The sequence below is a fragment of the Callithrix jacchus genome, chromosome 2 (genome assembly GCF_049354715.1).
Source record: "Callithrix jacchus isolate 240 chromosome 2, calJac240_pri, whole genome shotgun sequence".
NCBI lineage: Eukaryota > Metazoa > Chordata > Mammalia > Primates > Cebidae > Callithrix > Callithrix jacchus.
Window position 1 is genome coordinate 169,899,938 of NC_133503.1, and position 18,968 is coordinate 169,918,905.

General features: G+C 38.1%; 1 protein-coding gene across 14 annotated transcripts in view; it reads right to left on the bottom strand.

Annotated features, from left to right (window-relative positions):
• SPEF2 (sperm flagellar 2) overlaps positions 1 to 18,968 on the bottom strand; it is a 206,853-nt gene that overhangs the window by 79,009 nt on the left and 108,876 nt on the right. For all 14 annotated transcript variants that reach the window (XR_004739958.3, XR_004739959.3, XM_078365609.1 and 11 more), the window contains 3 exons: positions 11,716 to 11,864; positions 1,597 to 1,724; positions 1,376 to 1,514 (listed from right to left, as the gene is read on the bottom strand). Coding sequence is in view for 12 of the 14 variants with exons in the window: in XM_078365609.1 (XP_078221735.1) it covers positions 1,376 to 1,514; positions 1,597 to 1,724; positions 11,716 to 11,864 (416 nt within the window). In the remaining 2 variants the exon portion in view is untranslated. The remainder of the gene's footprint in view (positions 1 to 1,375; positions 1,515 to 1,596; positions 1,725 to 11,715; positions 11,865 to 18,968) is intronic.

Below are 18,968 nucleotides of genomic sequence, written 5' to 3' on the forward strand. Positions count from 1 at the left end.
TGCAAAAGCTTCCCATCTGGTCTTCCAATTTGCCTTCCTCCTGTTTTTACTCTACTGTAGACTGTTTTAAAACCAGATAGCAAGGCTTCCCATCTCACTCAGATCAATAGCAATATTCTCATAATAACCTCCAAGGCCTTAGGTAACCTGGTTACTTACAGACTCTCTGACCCTGTCATCAGCCAACTGTTGCCCAGCTCACTGGGCTCCAGATACATGAGCCTCCTTGCTGTTCTTCAAACACAGCAATTATCCTCTCCCTTCAGTGTCATTGCCCTTGCTTCACCTGCACCTCATACACCCTTTCTCCAAATATTTACATGGCTCACCCAATCACTTCTATTCTCACTCTGTTCAAATGTCACCTTCTCAGTGAGATTTTCCACAGCCACCATTTACAAAATGGTACATCCAATGTTCCTTTTCCCCTGCCCTGCTTTCTTGTTCACGGCATAGCTCTTATTACTAAGGACACACTAACTGTATGTTTGTTTGTTTATTGCCTATTCTGTGTCACCTGGGCACAAGGATATAAACACCCTGTGATCACAGATTTATTTTGTTCACTGCTGAACAAGTCTCTTGAATAGTGTGAGGATCATAATAGATGCTCGATAAGTATTTATTAAGCAAATGAATGGGGCGTGGGTTTGAGATCAGCAATATTTTAGTTACATAAATCAATATTTAGGTAAAAATCAGTTTTGACTGTTAGTAATCTATACTTAAGGTAGTGGCAAGGTGTCCCTCTGATGTGATAAGGGAATCTGTCAGTTTAAAGCCAAAGAGGAAGGGTAAGAGAATGAAATGAGGCTTTTTGTACATTAGACGCCCCTTTCTAAAGCATCAGGATAATATACTTCATTCAGGAGTTTATGAAAATCTGCTTGTCATTATGCTTTCTGGAGCACCACCAGGAATTGTGCTTGCTGGAGATAATGTGTAAAATTCAGTAACGGCCCTTAAGAGATCTATTTAAGAGCGGTAATTCTAGGCTTTCATGACGTTCCCTCATTCCCCTTCTTGCTATCAACCAAATGTATAACTGTGCTCAAGACAGGAATGTGATTAACACCAGGCATAGACACTGTTATATAGACTCACAAAGGGGTTAGACATCTGCAGGACTGATGCCAAGAATGCTCTTGCACTGTGGATTTTGGCCCCTCTTTTCAGAAGTATTGCCATGGTATTCTCATTCTAAACTCAAAGTGTGGAAAATCCACGGATCTTGAAAGTTATCTGCTCAATAGTTCAAACCATTTTCTTTCTCATCCTTGTACCTCACAAAAGTAAGGAGCAAATGAGTTGGGGTTTTGCAGGACAAGATACTAAAGTGTGCTAGCCCTGTCCCAACAGGTCACAATTTCCTTACATTCACTCGTTGGTGTAGTTCAGCCTTTGTTTCTTCATCGTCCCACAGGTCATCAGGAAGGGAGTTGAAATCAGCCTGCCATTGAGCTACAAAATCTTGCTTGTAATCTGGACATGTTAGAAACGCCTGGAAACTTGTTCTGTAGACATAAGGAGAATTAGGTGAATTTTATATGACATGCCTATAAACTGTAAAATTATGACTTTGGAAAGTTTACTTACCTAATTTCATATAAGTAAGAAAGCACAGTATGCTGGTCTTCTCTCAGATGCCTAAGTACTGTTTTGATGGTGTTTATATAGGAATTTTCTATTAGTTCCCAGTAAGGTACTAAAAACGAAGGCATTTCCTGTTAAATGGTAAAGTATAGATAGTGTTATTTCAAAATGAAAGTTCTTCTGAATAATAGAGTCAAAAGAACAGTTGCAAGCAAGGAGGTCAAATGCAACTGCAGCTATCTAAAGCATTCCCTGTGAGACTTTTGCTCCTCTTCTCTCCACGCCCCTCACTCCAGCAAATTCACATTCCAAATAATTCTTCATGTCTCAGCCCAGATATCATTTATTCCAGAAATTGAGGGGCCAGGCACAGTGGCTCATGCCTGTAATCCCAGCACTTTGGGAGGCTGAGGCGGGTGTATCACCTAAGGTCAGGAGTTTGAGACCAGCCTTGACAACATGGTGAAAGCCCATCTCTACTAAAAGTACAAAAAATTAGTGGGATGTGGTAACGTGTGCCTGTAATCCCAGCTACTCAGGAGGCTGTGATGGGAGAATTGCTTAAACCTGGGAGGCAGAGGTTGCAGTGAGCCGAGATCATGCCATTGCACTCCAACCTGGGCAACAAGAGCAAAATTCCATCTCAAAAAGAAAAAATATTTATTCCAGAAATCCTTCCCAGATCCAACAAGTCTTCATGGTTAACCACAGAGGTTCTGAGTTTCTTCCTTAGTATTCTGTACTTCTCCATCATAACACTGATGATGTTAATTATAACATCATTTATTTGTCTGCACTCACTGCTAGAATGGCAGTCCCATAAAGCCAGAATCTATGATTGTCTTGTTCACCATTATAAGCAGAATCTTCAAAAAGTTTCTGATAAATGCATAGTATGAAAAAACTATGTGTGAATTTTGAAATTCAAAATTTCAAAATTTCAAAAAATTCAAAATTTATGCACAGTTTTTTATAACATGTCTGAACACATCTCAATAGGATGTAGTTTGAGACACTGAGAAAGATGAGATATCAGTTTGAAAAGGCCCCTATCTGTGCAACTTGAATTCTGCAAAAATTGAAACAAGAACAAACATCAAATTGTTGGTAAAGCTTGGGAGGGAGAATGGTGAAATCATTGATGCTTTACAAAAAGTTTATGGTGACAATGTTCCAAAGAAATTATCAGTTTACAAATGAATAACTGATCTTAAGAAGGGACAAGACAATGTTGAAGATGAAGCCTGTGGCAGTAGACCACTCCACATTAATTTCCAAAAAAAAAAAATATAACAATTTGTGCACTCACTGAAGAGGATCAGTGATTAACAGCAGAACAATAGCCAACACCACAGACATTTCAATTGGTTCAGCTTACACAACTCTGACTAAAATTCAAGTGGAGACAACTGTCCACTCGATGGATGCCAAAACCATTGTCTCCAGATTAGCGGCAGACAAGAGCAAAGCTTTCAATAGAAATTGTTAAAAAGTGAGATCAAGATTCAAAAACATTTCTTCAAAGAATCTGTAATAAGAGATGACATGTGGCTTTATCAGTGTGATCCTGAAGACAAAGCACAATGAAAGCAACGGCTACCAAGAGGCGGAAGTGGTCCAGCCAAAGCCAAAGCAGACTGGGTCAAGAGGAAAGATCACGGCGACAGTTTTTTTGGGGGATGCTCCAGGCATTTTGTTTGTTAACTTTCTGAGGGGCCAAAGAAAAATAATATTTACTTATTATAAGCGTATTTTGAGAAAGTTTGCTAAAGCTTTAGCTGAAAGACAGCTGAGAAACTTCACCAGAGAGTACTTTTCCGCCACAACAATTCTCCTGCTCAGTTCCCTCATCAAACAAGGGCAATTTTGTAAAACTCTTGATGGGAAATCATTAGGCATCCATGATATGGTTTGGCTTTGTATCTCCACCCAAATCTCATCTCAAATTGTAATCCCCATAATTTCCATGTGTCAAGGGAGAGACCTAGTGGGAGTGATTGGAACCTGAAGGTGGATTTCCCCCTGCTGTTCTCATGATAGTGAGTTAGTTCTCATGAGATGTGATAAGTATTTGACAGTTCCTTCTTCACACACATACTTTCTCTTTCTCTCTCTCACTTGCCTTCATGTAATATATGCCTGCTTAAACATTCTGCCATGATTGTAAGTTTCCTGATGCCTCCCCAGCCATGTGGAATTGTGAGTCAATTAAACCTCTTTCTTTTATAAATGACCCAGTCTTGGGCATTTCTTTATAGCATTGTGAAAATGAACTAATACAATCCAACTTACATTCTTGATTTGGCTCCATCTATCTTTTCGTTTCCTACTCTTAAGATATCCATAAAGGTACTTATTTTTATTTAATAAGTAATATAAAAAAGACTGCATTGGCATGGTTCAATTCTCAGGATCCTCATTTCCTTAAGGATGGACCACATTGTTGGTATTATCTCCTAGAAAGATGTCTTAAAGTTGAAGCTCACATTGAGAAATAAGGTTTTTTAAAAATTTTTATCTTTTAATTTTCACGAGCTTTTTGAAGTCCTCTCATACCATCTTTTCTTTAATTACCATAATGTTTGGGATGTAGCAGGCCCTAAAGGAATAGTTATTGAATGAATAAATTGAATAATCATAGGTGACACAATTTGTCTCCGTTAGAAAACTGCCTAGCATGGAGAACACCTAGTGTTCATGTCAAGGTGGTGATTAGTTATTTCTCTGATTACATTTAGGAGGTTATTTCATTACTGTGTGCATCATAAAAATCAGAAAGTTTCTTTTATATTTTCTTTAATAATGAAAACAATCAAAACCAAGAAATAATCTAACTGAATAAAGTTGAGGATCTATATTATATTTAATATATACTTGCTGTACTCATTATTCCCTTATTGGCTGTGCATTTATTTAGATGTTACACATGGAGACCTTAGAGGTCATCTGGGCTAATTTCCTCTCCAATCAAAAAATGCCAAATGCTAGAGATATATTATCTAATCTCTCTGTGGACCTCATGTATGCATCAAGCACAGAATTTCAAGGCAGCCTCCTTCAATGCTGCACAACTCATGTTACTGGAAAACTTTTTTTTCTGTTGAGCAGAAATTTGTCTTTCTGTAGTTTCTACTTAGTTCTAGCTATTCTCTTTGGAGAAGGACAGACTATATACTCTTTTCTATGGCAGCCTGTCAGATATTCAAAGACTGGTATCCTTAATGAGGAGAGAGCTAGAAGGGGATTCAGGATACATGAGATCTGGTCCAAGTCATTGGGTCCAAGTCATTCTATCATTATCTATGTCCAGGACAATGAGTAAACCAACCAAAAATTATCCACTAAGTGGTCACCCTATGTAGGTAGGTACTGTTCTAGGGACTAGAAATTTTGAGGTAAGGCAGAGTTCCTGGCTTTAGGAGCTTATATTCTGATAAAAGATGGGAAACAGTGAAGAATAAGTAATTAAGAAAATAGGTAAGCAGGTAAGTACTAAAGACCTAGGCAACTTAATAAGCCAATAAAAAAGCAATTCACAGCTGGGCACAATGGCTCATGCCTGTAATCCCAGCACTTTGGAGGCTGAGGCTGGTGGATCACAAGGTCAGGAGATGGAGACCATCCTAGCCAACATGGTGAAACCCTGTCTCTACTAAAAATGCAAAAATTAGCTGGGAATGGTGGCACACACCACACCTGTAGTCCCAGCTACTTGGGAGGCTGAGGCAGGAGAACCACTTGAATCCGGGAGGCAGAGGTTGCAGTGAGCCAAGATTGCACCACTGCACTCCAGCCTGGTGACACAGTGACACTCCATCTCAAAAAAAAAAAAAAAAGCAATTCACATACTACAGCTGTGAAGTGACAGATGTGCTGCTTTGTTTAGGGTGGTCAAGAAAGGCCTCTTCATTAAGGCAGAATTGCAGTTGGCATTGAGAGAAGGAAGATTTAGGGCAAGCTTGTCCAATCCATGGCCTGTGGGTCACAGGCAGCCAGGATAGTTTTGAATGTGGCCCAACATAAATTCGTAAACTTTCTTGAAACATGAGACTTTTTGTGATTTTTCTTTTTTTAGTTCATCAGCTACTATCAGTGTTAATGTATTTTACAAGTGGCCCAAGAGAATTCTTCCATCGTGGCCCAGGGAAGCCAAAAGATTGGACACCACTAATTTAGGGGAGCAGAAGGAATAGCAGGTGTAAAGGCATTGTGGCGGGAATGTTCTTGGCATATGTAAAGATGAATGCAGGCTAGTGTCCTGCATTTGTAGGGCTTGGTGAAACAAAGTAGGACTGGAGAAATATGACATCTGAGGAGTGGGTAAGACCCATTTCCTGAACCATTCCCAGATTCTGTTTCTTCCTCCCTCTTTCCCTATGTTGTTGCTTTCATTCAAGCCCTATCAGTTCTTGTCTAGAGCAGTACAGGGGCCTCCCAAGAGGTTTCTGATTTCTTTCAATATCCTTGAATTACTTTCTATTCTTAAAACAGTGAATACTCATTGAGAACCTACTTTGTGCCAGATTCAGTTCAAAGGGCTTTATGTGGGCTAACTCATTAAATTCCTACAACAACTTAAAAGATTGGTTTCTATTACTATTTAAAGATGAGGCAGTTGAAGCAACAGAGGTTAAATAGCTTGTACAAGGTCATGTAGATGCTGAGTGACATAGCTGGGATTTGAACATAGAGCAGTCACAACCCATGTTTTTTTCTGTTTTTTTTTGTTTGTTTGTTTTGTTTTTACAATTCATTCTGTTTCTCTGAGTTATTGTTGTAAAAATGATTCCAACATGTTACTTTCTTGCTGAAAAACATTCCATGGTTCCCACTATCACACAGATGAAGTCCAAACACTTCAGCACAGATTTTAAGATCCTTCTAAATCTGGCCCTGCCTTCCTGTCAGCTGCCTCCTGAAGCTGTGTCCTCAAACCTTTTGCTTGTGATGCACTGAACCAATCTCTCAGACTAGGATTCTCTCTTCATATAATATTCCCTACCCAATGAACTGATACTTTAAAAGGAAATCTGCAGTGGGGGCCTTTTTTTGATATTCTAAATAAAATGTATTATTCCCTTCTCTATGTTGTTACAACAGTGTATAGTCTTGTTACAAAGGAAACTACAAAACTGTGTGGTAATTAGCTGCTTACAGAAGTCCCACTTATCAGGGGGGATATGTTCCAAGACCCCCAGGGGATGCCTGAAACTGAAGATAGTACCAAACCCTATATGTACTATGCTTTTTCTTATGCATACATTCCTATAATATAATTTAATTTAATTTATAATCAGGCTCAGTAACATATTAACAACTGATACAATAAAACAATTATAACAATATACTGGAAAAAAGTTATGTGATTGTGGGCTCTTTCTCTTACTCAAAATACCTCATTGTACTGTACTGTGGGAAGTGAAACTTGGGCATAGAAATTGCAGCTTGCTTTCTTTTGCGTTCCCAGAACTGAGTACAGCATTTACACATAACGGATGCTCAATAAATGTTAATGAGGATGTCAGTAGGCTCATCTGAACCCAGTTTTATCATCATATTAATTTTTTTGGAGACTCTATGGCTCCAACTAATTCTAAAAATCTAAGATCTTATGTCTAACCATATCTCAAGGGTTTTTATCTAAGTTAAACATTTACAATTCTTTTGATGCCCCTCTAACATTTCAACACCCTTTCCTGACCTACTTCTCTCTCTGGTTTGTAGTTTGTCATAATTTCTCTTAGAGAAAGTGATATTCAGAGTGGTGCTAAAGACCATTTTGAAAAAGCACACTACTAAATCTCCCTCCTGGTGAACTTCAATCCATTAATCAACACTGCATACATGAAGAGCTACCTCCTAAGAATGGGTCTAATTGAATTAGCATCCTGCTGGCAGCTCTCATTTCTCTATAATAATTTCATAAAGAAATTGTCAAATAGTATTTTGAACTCAAGAGATACTGTGCCTCTAGTATTCCCAATCCACTTATCCAGCCTTGCTCTCAAGGCTACGGCAGCAATGGGTCAGCTCAACAGGACTTATTCTTGCTGTGCAGGCTCCAAATGATCATCTTTATATCCTATAGGTGCTCAGAAGGCATGTGTTTAATAATTTGCTCTTAAATTACAGCAAGGATTAATGTATAAATTATTGGTCTGTATGTTACTAGGTCCCATTGATTTTTCTTGCCTATTTAGTCATTTATCTGCATATAGTTTTCTGAAATCCCCTGTACTCTCTGTGATTTCCTTAAGTTGTGGATAATGTCATATCTGTGGGTTCTTCCAGTCCCTGAGATGTAATTTTTCTGAGTCTGGGAACTTGAACTTATGTGATGCAATGAGGTGCTCAGAGCTGTACTTTACAATTAAATAGTTTTCCCTTTGTTAGAGAACACAAATCATAGTAGGAATTCAGTAGCCAAGGTGGTATTCTCCGAAGTTTCAGAGGTTCTCACTTTACATAGGCATCATCCAAGTTCCTGAGAGGAGTACTTTGCTCACATGAACAGCAGGTTTATTTTGAAGCACCACTGGTCAGGTCTTCTACCTTTTTCCAATTTGACTTCCTCTCTGTCACATTTCCTTCCATAATGAGTTATGAAGCTAAAAGAAAATGTTCTAACTATCAATACCAAAAATTCCAATGAACCTTGCTAGAGGGAAGCCTAAATTATCTTTCTGTTCTCTCTATAGGAAGATGCGTTTACAAAATCATTATCATGTGTAAAGACCTGCAAAGACATCGAATAACAGAAGTGTACTGGGCACCTGAAAAGTGTTTGTGGTACTTGTCTGTTTCTTCCGGTTAAAAAAATATTTCTTAACTGAAATCAGTTCTAAATAAATATTCACTTCATGACGGATTCTGTATTTGCAATTTTGGGCTTTTTATCTTAAAGAGAGTCCACCAAATCTGTAGAACTCACAAAACCTTATTACTACTATTAATTAATTTTACTTTCTTTTCTCATTTAAGACGAGTTCAGGTTACCCAAGCTGGGTTTCCATTTTCAGTCTTCTATTAACTTGCTAGACAACGCAACTACAAAATCTTTTTGTTTTTGGCAAAGACATCTACACATATTCTTGACTGTATTCTTTCAACATTTGAATGCCTATGATGGGCTAGATACTCATTAAATTCCTCTCCTTTTATAATGTTCTCTAATTTTTTGAGTGCCTTTCCCATCCCCCAAAATGCCATGGGATTACATTCGTTTCTTTGGTACATAATTGGGATTTAAAGGGCAAATTTTCTTCTTACTGGAGACCATCCATTTCTCTTAGAGCCTTATTGCCCTTTAGAATCTGATTATGATTTCACTACAGGTTTGAAATATGCTTTCCTGATAACTAGGGCACATGCTTCTTATGTTCTGCCAGATCCTTCCTTTACTGTTGCACCGCCTTTATTAATAATTTCTCCTAAATTATTCATCATTTCCATTTACCTAACTGTACGTGTTTGTTAGTCGGTACTAAATCCAAAGCAAAAGCCCTCCATAGCCCCTGTCTATATTTTGAATGTTGAAATTGTCAGCAAGGCCAGTAGAGAACTGATCAAAAGCTCTGCTTTAATCTGAGTTACACTGTTGGCAGAAGAGACCTGTGTCTGGCAGCCTCCTGAAGAAGGACAGGTTTCCAAACCGAGCATAAGGCCCAGTTTCAGGGAGGAGTGCTGCTACAGGTTGGTTGAATGTGATTGAGGGCACTAAGTGGGCCCCCGAGGTATGGCTGCCTCTTTCATGGAGTCCCGGGCTTGGAAGTCTGTTCTTGTGATTCCACAGGCTGTAAGCAAAGACTTCTCATCTAACCACCTTCTGCGTTCTCTCTGCACCTGCCCTTGTGGCTGGCAAATGTAGGAGATCCCAGGCTCTCCTCACATTTGGCTGCTACCTGAATGCTATATGAAAGCAGCCTCTATTTTGTATCTCCCTCCATTTATCTATTGAAGTAAGGTTGACCTGGGCCGTCAGAAGGTCTGGAAACAGGGTTACCAGATACAGTACAGGATTCCTAGTTAAATTTGTTGTTTAACTGAAATCCAAGTTTAATTGGGCATTTGTCTTCCTCTTCTTGGCAGGCGTATTAGTCTGTTTTTCACACAGCTGATGAAGACATACTTGAGACTGGGAGGAAAAGATCTCGTGAGACTTGTTCACTATCACAAGAACAGCATGGGAAAGACTGGCCCCTATGATTCTATTCAATCCTGCTGGGTCCCTCCCACAACACGTGGGAATTCTGGGAGATACCATTCAAGTTGAGGTTTGGGTAGGGACAAGCCAAACCATATCGCAGGGAAACTCGGCAGTTTACGTGTGGGGAGTCTGGAGTGGAAACGAACTAGACTGGCCTGCTTTGCTGTAGCAAAAGGTGTTTGCTACTTGGTCTTTCCTAGGAAACGAGAGGTCTTGTGCTGCACATTGTCTGTGTTTCTCCACATCAGTTTCCTTCACCTTGCTTAGTGCCTGGGGAGGCTAAGGCATGTAAGCTACTTCAGGAAACTCCCTGGCTCTCCATCTTCTTGGCCAGAGTATTTTTCTGCTCCTATTTGCGGGGTCGCCCTGCATCCTTCTGGGGAAGGCCACAGTTCCTGTCAGATGGCCCTCTAAGTGCAGAAGTCCTCTTGAGGCCCAAGGATCTACTCCCTTTCTGTGCCTCCTCAGCCTAGGGCCGTAGTGACCCCCAGCTGTCCCTTGTTGGAGGGGAAGGAACAATCTAATCCTTGTAGGTTGCCATACTTATTGCCTCCACATTTTTAAATAGTCTTTTATTCCACTCTCCTCAAATTATGTTTTCTATAGAATCCTGAATGCCAGAAGATCTACATGGAGCATCTACCATATTTCAATGTTAATTAAAAAAAAATTCCTGCTCTTTCTTTCTTTCTTGTCTCTATAGAGTTATTTCTTTCAAAGGTTTCAAGTTTTGGAGTTAAGGAATGAATTTAGGTGTTTTTGCCCCACACCCCCCATCACTTACCATATCATATCATTTTAATTTTATCTCATTCCCAACACCCACTTCTATATCTTGCTTCTATGATACGTTTTTGAATCTACATATACTAATGTTAATATATACATTAAAGTAGCTTCTATTTGGCTGAGTGAGGTCAATTATATACATCCATAATTATACCATTTATTGTTATCATTTTAAAATATTTTCTTCTATTCTAATTTCCCTCTCAATGCTAACTAATCAATTAGAAACCTATCAAGAATCTGTTACATACTCTGCACTGTGTTTCTGTTGAATACGGTGAATTATTCCATGTTCCTACCCTCCCCAAAGAATTTACAGTTTAATTGGGGGAGAAGACGTATCCCTAGGAAAGCTCAATAATAACAACAACACAATTTCTGCATTTCATAATTGGGTCTCAAATGCCTGGCACAGATGGTCGCTGCTGAGTTCATCAGAGTGAGAGGTCACTGGGGACTGGAATGAAGAAGGAGACCTTGACTTTTGAAAAGCTTTTTGTCATTTAAAAAGTTTTAAAGGAATGACCATTCTGTGGACTTCCTGAGAATTCATCTGTCAAAGCAACCAAAACTGGTAGATGGCAGCTGGGCCTTGCTGGTTGAGCTGGGCAGTTCCAGCACTCCCCTGGGACACCTTACCTTACAATAGCATAGCCATTAATGTTCCCAGGTCAGATAGCTGTCTGTTCTTTTACGGGTTTAGTTAGCTTCAAAAATATTCTTCTGCTTCTAAAAAGTCAAAGGTTAAACTTCATATAAAAGCGTTATGATGGGGGTATTAAAAAATGATAAAAAGCTAGAAGTTTGCTGGATATGTGTTCTGGGGAAGTCATTCTGCCAGGAATCTGCATCTCTGTGTCACTGGGAAGAAAATTATGCTCACAGAACCCATTTGTTCCCCCATTTTAACACTCAATAGCAGTTCAAAGCATGACTCAGAAACTCAAGTAGGAGGATGAGATATGGGTCATTGAGTAGTCTCTAAAAAAATCTTCTCAGCTTTTTGATGGGTAGATATATATTACCTGCTGTAAAAGGCATTCAGGCTATTGCAAATGACAGTGAATCTTACCGTATGCAGGAGAAAGAATGGATTCTTTCTCCAGCTTGATTCTAAATGGCCATACCTCAGGAACTGGTTCATTCACATAGACCCATTCTTCAGATCCTGGCTTAGGTAGTTGAGGCACTATTGCAACAGGTGATACCTCTGTAGAGTCAGCAGGTGATTTCTTTACTGGTGCTTTTACTCCTGATGGTTTTCCTTTAGGAGAACCTTAAACACATATATCAAATTATTCCAATACAAGTAAATGAATGGGACAGAATTCTGGTGGATAAATAAATCTATAATTTTCATGGACTTCAGGCAATTCATTAATTACATTTTAAGCCTTTTTGAGGAGTCTTACAAAAAATGCTTATTCTCCATAGCCCCCAAATTAACCAATATTAATAACAGTAAATGTTTTCAAGCAATCCAACCTATCCAAGTAGCTAATAAATTTGATATTTTATTTTCATCTCTGTCTTTGCTTTTACAATGAACATGTGACTTTTATAAAATTTAGACTCTAGAACAAAATGTGTTTCACCTACTATTTTAAAAACTGGCAAATTAAACTGTCTATGCTGAATGAGAAAGAAGGTGGCTAGAACATGAGTGGTGCTCTTGGTATCCCTTGGAGACCTGGTGAGAGGGCAGAGAGAAAGGAGGATATTATGAGTCAGCTGGAGTAGGTGAGGGATGCAGGGGAGGAGAAGAGAGTTGTTGTAGCTCCTGAACAGTCCCTGCACATGACACAGGGTTTCTGTGGGGAAATTATATTTCTTGCTACAGTCAGGGAATAAAGATGAAGGTAGTTGCTGTGCCATAAGCCTGGCAGATTCAAGGCATGAGAGAGAGAAGGGGAGGGGAGGGGAGGGGAGGGGTGTGGAGGGCACGGCAGGGCTTGGGAAGAAAAAAAGAAAGAGGAAGTCTAATTTTCAATTCAGAATCCAAAAAGGACATTCACTTCACTTTCCCTGATAACATCAAGAGGGGACTCTAGATCTGTTAAGTGGTACCCTAGGGTATGAACAACCTTAGTCCTTAACTCAGAGAGCACTACTATTCCCTGGAAAGATCAAGTTATTATAGTTTGGAAATTCACTCCATTTAAAATTCCACTTACCTTTAGATTAATTATTGAATTTTTTAGATGCAGTTTACAGACACCTGTAGAACTAGAAGCACTTTCTTCCTTCAAAATATGTTTCTTTACTGAGTATTATTTAATGATAAAGCTGTTTAGAAAAGCAAATACATCTTCCACTTTCATGTTAGTTAAAAATAAGTGGATTATAAGTAGAGGAGAAATTGTTAATTATATCTTGTGGACAGTGTAGGTGATCTCTACTTATATATTTTAAAACAGTATTATCTATAGATCTGAAGTTATATCTAAATTATATAAAACCTAGAAAAATTTAAGAGAGTCTTTGTTTAAGCAGTAACTGACAATTTTCACAATTAGATATATTTTTCTATATAATGATTTTCGTTGACCTGAATCTCTGGTGAAGTACAAATGATAACTCTATGATTAATTTAAAATGAATTTCCTAAGCAAAATTCCTAAGAAGAACTTTGTAATGATAACTTAGAGACTGGAATGAGTTTTTTTTTTTTCTTTCCTTAAACATCATGATCATTTAGTGAAAACTGAGAGAACCAAGGAATATTTCTGGACTATTGTGCTTTGATTCTATACAGCTTGTATTTAACTTTTAACAATGAAAATGCTGAAGGGCAAAATATTTGAATGAATAAAAATGTATGCATTAGTGAATATTCACTTTTGAATGAAATCTTTATAAGCATTTTAAATGTAACATTAGCAGCGTTACTTTTGAAGTATCATAATACAACCATATGAAGGCTTTGTTTTCTAATAAGATATTTGCTTTCACTTGCTAACTATTCCTCATGCTCATGAATGAAAGGTTTGGAAAATAATCTATGATTAGCATATGGCAAAGGTACATATTAGCATTTTTTTTGTTATAAAAACTTGACAGTATCACACAGAAGCTCATTGCACTGGAATGAGTCCAATAAAAATAAAATATAGTAAAAAGAGAAATTCAATTTTAGAACATTGGATTTTAAAAATCAATGTTATAAATAAAGAAATAAAGACAAAAATGACAGAGCAGTAAGGCTGAGCAAAGAAGATAATAATAGGAACTCAGTGAAGGTCTGAGTAATTAAAAGTCAAGAGCTGGAACCAAAAGTTACAAGGAAGTAAATAGTTAATTCTAAGATAAGAGTTTCAATTGATAAGAGGACATTAGGAAAACCAGACACTTTCAAATTAAACTGGCCTTCCCCAGAGAAGTGAAAGGATTGGGAGGTGAGAATTGTAGGCGGGAGGAAAAGATATGGAAAGTCTGATTTATGTGCTTTTTTTCTTTTAAGAAAGGCATTATTGTTACCTTTGTGTTGTAATATATGTCCTGTAGGACTTGATTTAATTAACAGCTTCACTAGATAGAAACCAGATCCGTTAACAGTGATGGCTTTCTTATTGCCTTGGGGGTCAACCACATTCAGCAAAAAAACAACTCTTTGTTAACAGTTGCCAACAATGGCAACCAAAGTGGAGATTTAGTGTCTTAGATAAAATTTCAGCTCAGCAATGGAACAGACTGAAGCACATGACGAGGAAGAGGAGAGGTCCAGTGTTAGGCAAGGAGCCAGAGACTGAACATGTGTTCTCAGAACTCACTATTGAAAAACTATTCTGAAAAAGCTCATGGAGGGAAAGCTTTTTCTGCTTACTGTCCTAAAATTTATACTGTTATTCTGTGTACAGCTTGAGATACAGAATATGGATGATTATGAGACTGGTTATCTGGGGTCACTTATAAAACTTAATTTTAGTATTTTTATAATCAGTGATAAGAGGGAACTCTCCAGGTCAGCTTTAAAAAGGATTCCCCTTTCTGCCCATTATCTTTAGTGACTTGGTCTGGAGCCAATAATAACAGTCCATATTTATTTACAGTTTATTCTGAGCCAGACCCTGTACTGTTTACTTTTTTGCACATTTACTGATTCTTTATAATAGCCACATGAGTAGATACTGCTATTACTCCATTTCACAGATGAGGAAATTGAGGCATATTAAGGTACAGTAACTTGCCAGAGGTAACCCATATATGGTAAATGGCAGAGCTAGAATTTCAGTCTAGGCAGGCTGGCTGCAAACTCCATGCTTTTGATTGTCATACCTCATTGCCTTTTAGTATCTGTTGATGTAGTTCATATTGATAAAATGTTCTTTTGATTCATACCTAGAAGTTTGCAAACTCAGAGAAGTTCTTATACTATTATTTATTATCAGTTGATTTTAAGGTTATTTTTATTTATATTGTATACTAATTTTCTTTTTGGTAAATTTCTGGTAAAATTTTTTAAACTACAGGCTGATAAACAGATTCATTAAAAGACTCACACTTAAGAGCATAAATAGTATTTATTTTATTTACTTAAACAATTGCAACATTATTGAGGCAAAATCCAGGGAAGTTATGAGCAATTTAGTGTTCAAATTAATGTGGGAGTGTAGATTATATTTTCCAAAGAGTTAAGAGGCTCTTTTTTTTTTTTTTCTCATAGGTTAACAGTTCTTAATAAAACACTTCTTTATTCATTTTGACTCTAAATTTCCTCATCTTTGACATGGTAAATTGATAATTTCTACTTCATAGATGATTGTGAAATTTAATGAAATTATATATGCAAATTATTTTGTGTAGTGCCTGGTGCATAAAAGGTGCTTTATAAGAAGTAATTTGTTATTATGCTTATAAAATGTATTATAAAAGAAGACTATGGTTGAATTTTGCTACCAGAACTGTGGTGGATCATAAATTAATCACCAGCTTTTGTATGTATGGCATCAACCTTCCAATGAAACCCAACATATTTTGCATTTGCTGTAGACCTATGATGACCTTGCATTTTGTGCCACATACTATCCTCTGCTAAAGGTCTCAGGTGATAAAAATCTATTTTAGAAATTAATCTTGTTAAAACTTAAACCCATCATACTTCCTTTTCACCTTGTTTGTCAGGTTGCTCTGATTAATGAGTCATCACAATAAGCATTGTGTCTTCGAGCTGAATGTGCTAATTTCCTTCCTTCAGGGCTTTGGATTTTTATTTCTATTTCAACTGCATTAGTATAAACATTTTTTTACTGTAATCCAATGTAAATATTTGAAGGAAGGGGTATACTATAAATAAAACACTAGAGATCATTGAATGTTTCTGATTTTCCAGTGGCTACAATAGAGCAGTAAGCCTGAGGCTCCAGTAGAGTAGTTCTCAAATGTTAATGATCATCAAATCCTCTAGTGGGCTTGTTAAAACGCAAAACTCCCAGGCACCACTCCTGGAGTTTCAGATTTAGTAGGTCTTGGGTGGGTCTGAGTATCTATATTTCTAACAAGTTCCCAGGTGATGCAGATGCAGATGCTGCTGGTCCCAAAACCACACTTTAAGAGCATCTGCTCTTATAGATGATCTGGTTATTTCAATTTCATTTCACTTTTGTATTTTTTCCTCTGTTCTCTCACATCCTTTAAATTAAGTGTCCTTAATGAGATAGCCAGGTGGGAGGGGGTCCCTGGAGAAACTTCAACCACCTGCCTGTGGGGGTTCAGTCAGGATGGTGGGAGAAATTATAAAAGTATAAGAAATAGTCACAAACTTTCCTGGAAGGCTAAGAGGTTTGCATAGTTTCAGTAAAAGTTCTAGCTGAAGGCAGCCTAATCCTCTTGACCTTGAGTTAATGCAGAAAAGCAAATAACAAAGGAATGTAGAAGAGTTTATCTAAATAGCTTGTTTACTCATATGGTTCTAAAAGTAACCTTGAATCATTCATAGGCAGGATGTCTCTCTCGGGGATCGACCATGTTAATTACCTTCTGGTACAACCTTTGTCATTTAATCTGTACTAAATAAATTCAAACTTTGCTGGCTGATCAAGGCAACACTGCAGACTGAGGCAGCAGAGCCCCTAAGTAGGACTGAAGGCAAGAGATCTGCCTGTCAGGCCGACTAAATGTAGGTTATTCTTCAGTGTACATCATGCAAGCCCAGGTTTACAGGTCAGACCCTGGCACTGGCCCACTAGGGTGGAGCCTTGGGAAGTTCATGCCATTTGTGGTGGGGAGAAGCCTGGCCCCTCCTTTTCCTGTGTGGAGACTGGGATTCAAACTGCCAGGCAGGAGGTGCTCTTGCAGAGAGACTCTGGCCTTGGAAGAGTCCCTGTTTCCCCCTTTTTCCTGTTTAAGCCCAATAAAACCTTGCTTTACTCCTTTTTAAACCATGTGAGCCTAAATTTTCATGGCTGTGGAACAGACAAAAACCCCATCTTTAGCTGAACTAAGGAAAAGTCTTGCAACATTTTTGGCACCCAATGTGGGGCTTGAGAAGCAGTGAGTGAAATGGGGACTCAAAACCTCTCACCGTTGCTTCTAAGCCTTTCATTCTTGGACTTCTGAGGGTGGGGGAACACAAGCCCCCAACCCCCATGAATCCCAGGCCTTTCATGGCCTTTTCCTTTTTTTTTCTGGACAGACAAGTGAGCACCAGCTTCCTGATGCTCCCTGCTCCCTGCTCCCTGACAGGGTTGGGACACATGGCACCGGGGGCCTGAACAGCTGGCTGGCTGGTTCCCAGCCACAAGCCACCACAGCCATTCCCTTTCCCAGCAAAAGAGTTTTACTCCATTAGACAGTAATTGAACTAACCTCCCTGGTGGAGAACAGCTTGCATAAGAATAAGAGGTTCTTCCCCAGGCATTTTTACATGTTCTTTCTCCTTCTTCTTCTCCACCCCGTCAGCAGTTTACCCTTAAAGTTTCTTCCCCCACTTTACTAGACCAGGCCCCTCAACTAACACAGTTCACATTTTCTGTAAAGGTTTAATTGTGAAAAAGGATTTGTGGGGTGAGTCTTGGGCTGTGGCCAATCTGGTGTACTTTGTATGTCTGTATGGTTTGTGCCGATCCATCTTGCTTTACATCCTGGGGGCATAACTGTTTAGTAAGGCTTTGTTTAGCAATACTGCCTTAGGGGATGAGCCCTCTCTGGTTCAGTATCTGCATGTTTTCCTAGCTCTTTCTCTTAAAGGACCCCACCCAGCAACTGAATTTTCTGCCTATGTATGTACTGTGTGTGATGTCTATGAAAAGAGCTCTAATTAATTTGTCGTAAAGAAAGACAAGCACTTGGATCACATACTTTTTTTAAGGGAAGTTAAAAGCTGTGGTACCTTTTAGTTCACGTGACTTTAATCTTTAAGAAATAAAAACAACCCTAAAGACTATTGGTAAAATGCAGGTCAGATGCAAGATTTGCTAAGTGTTTTAAGGTTACAAACTGCTTTTTGGGTTTTGAGAACTATATGACATGCAGGCTTCACAACTGGTAAGGCCTGGGGACATATGGAACTAACCTCACCCTTAATTAAGAAGGCAAACCTTGGCTACTTAGCACACAATTAAAGCAACTTACCAAGTTTTACCTTAAAGTTAAAATTCTTAAGAGTTAATTGAAACTACTAGAAATAGATTTACATGCAAGGTGTGTAAGAACAGTAAAGTGTACCTTTTAGTTCACGTGTGTAAGAACAGTAAAATGTGTTTTTTAGTAAAAGGTTATAAGAAGGCATGGAAATGTAAACCTTTGCTTAGAGTTAAAGGATTGTTTTGAGTTAAATTAGGAAAAAGCTGAAGGTTCAACGAAGTGGTAGAAAAACTGTAGAATTTAATCTTGCATTAAAGGTTCTCTATGTGAACATACTGACTAAATTCCAAAAAAGGTTATTATATGGTTTTTCTGTAAATTAAGCATTGAAATAAAAACATAATGAGGTTTTCCTAAGGCACTAATCTGCTCTTTGGCAAAATTGGTAAAGGGATATAAAAGGTTTTTGCTTATTTAAAATTTCTGAGTCATCATTTGGCAAAATAAATAGTCTATGGTAATCTGCAATTATACTTCATACTATCAAGTGCTTTAAATGTATTTAAAAGCCTTCCCAAAATCAAACTTCGGTATCAAAAGTGTCTTCCCTGGCACCTGTCTTTTTGAATACTTCAGAGGGCCCTGAAGTTTCCAGAAAAGAGAGGTAAACAGGATTGTTTGACAGGTTTAGTACATGGAATTGCCAAAATGATGCTCAATCTTCTTTAGGTTATATCTTGGCAAATAACGCTAATATATATTCCAAAATTGTATAAAATTTCTAAAATTCTAATGTCTAAGTATATGCCATCAATCATAATTAAAGTTATGTTATTAAAAACTACAGAGATAACCAAAT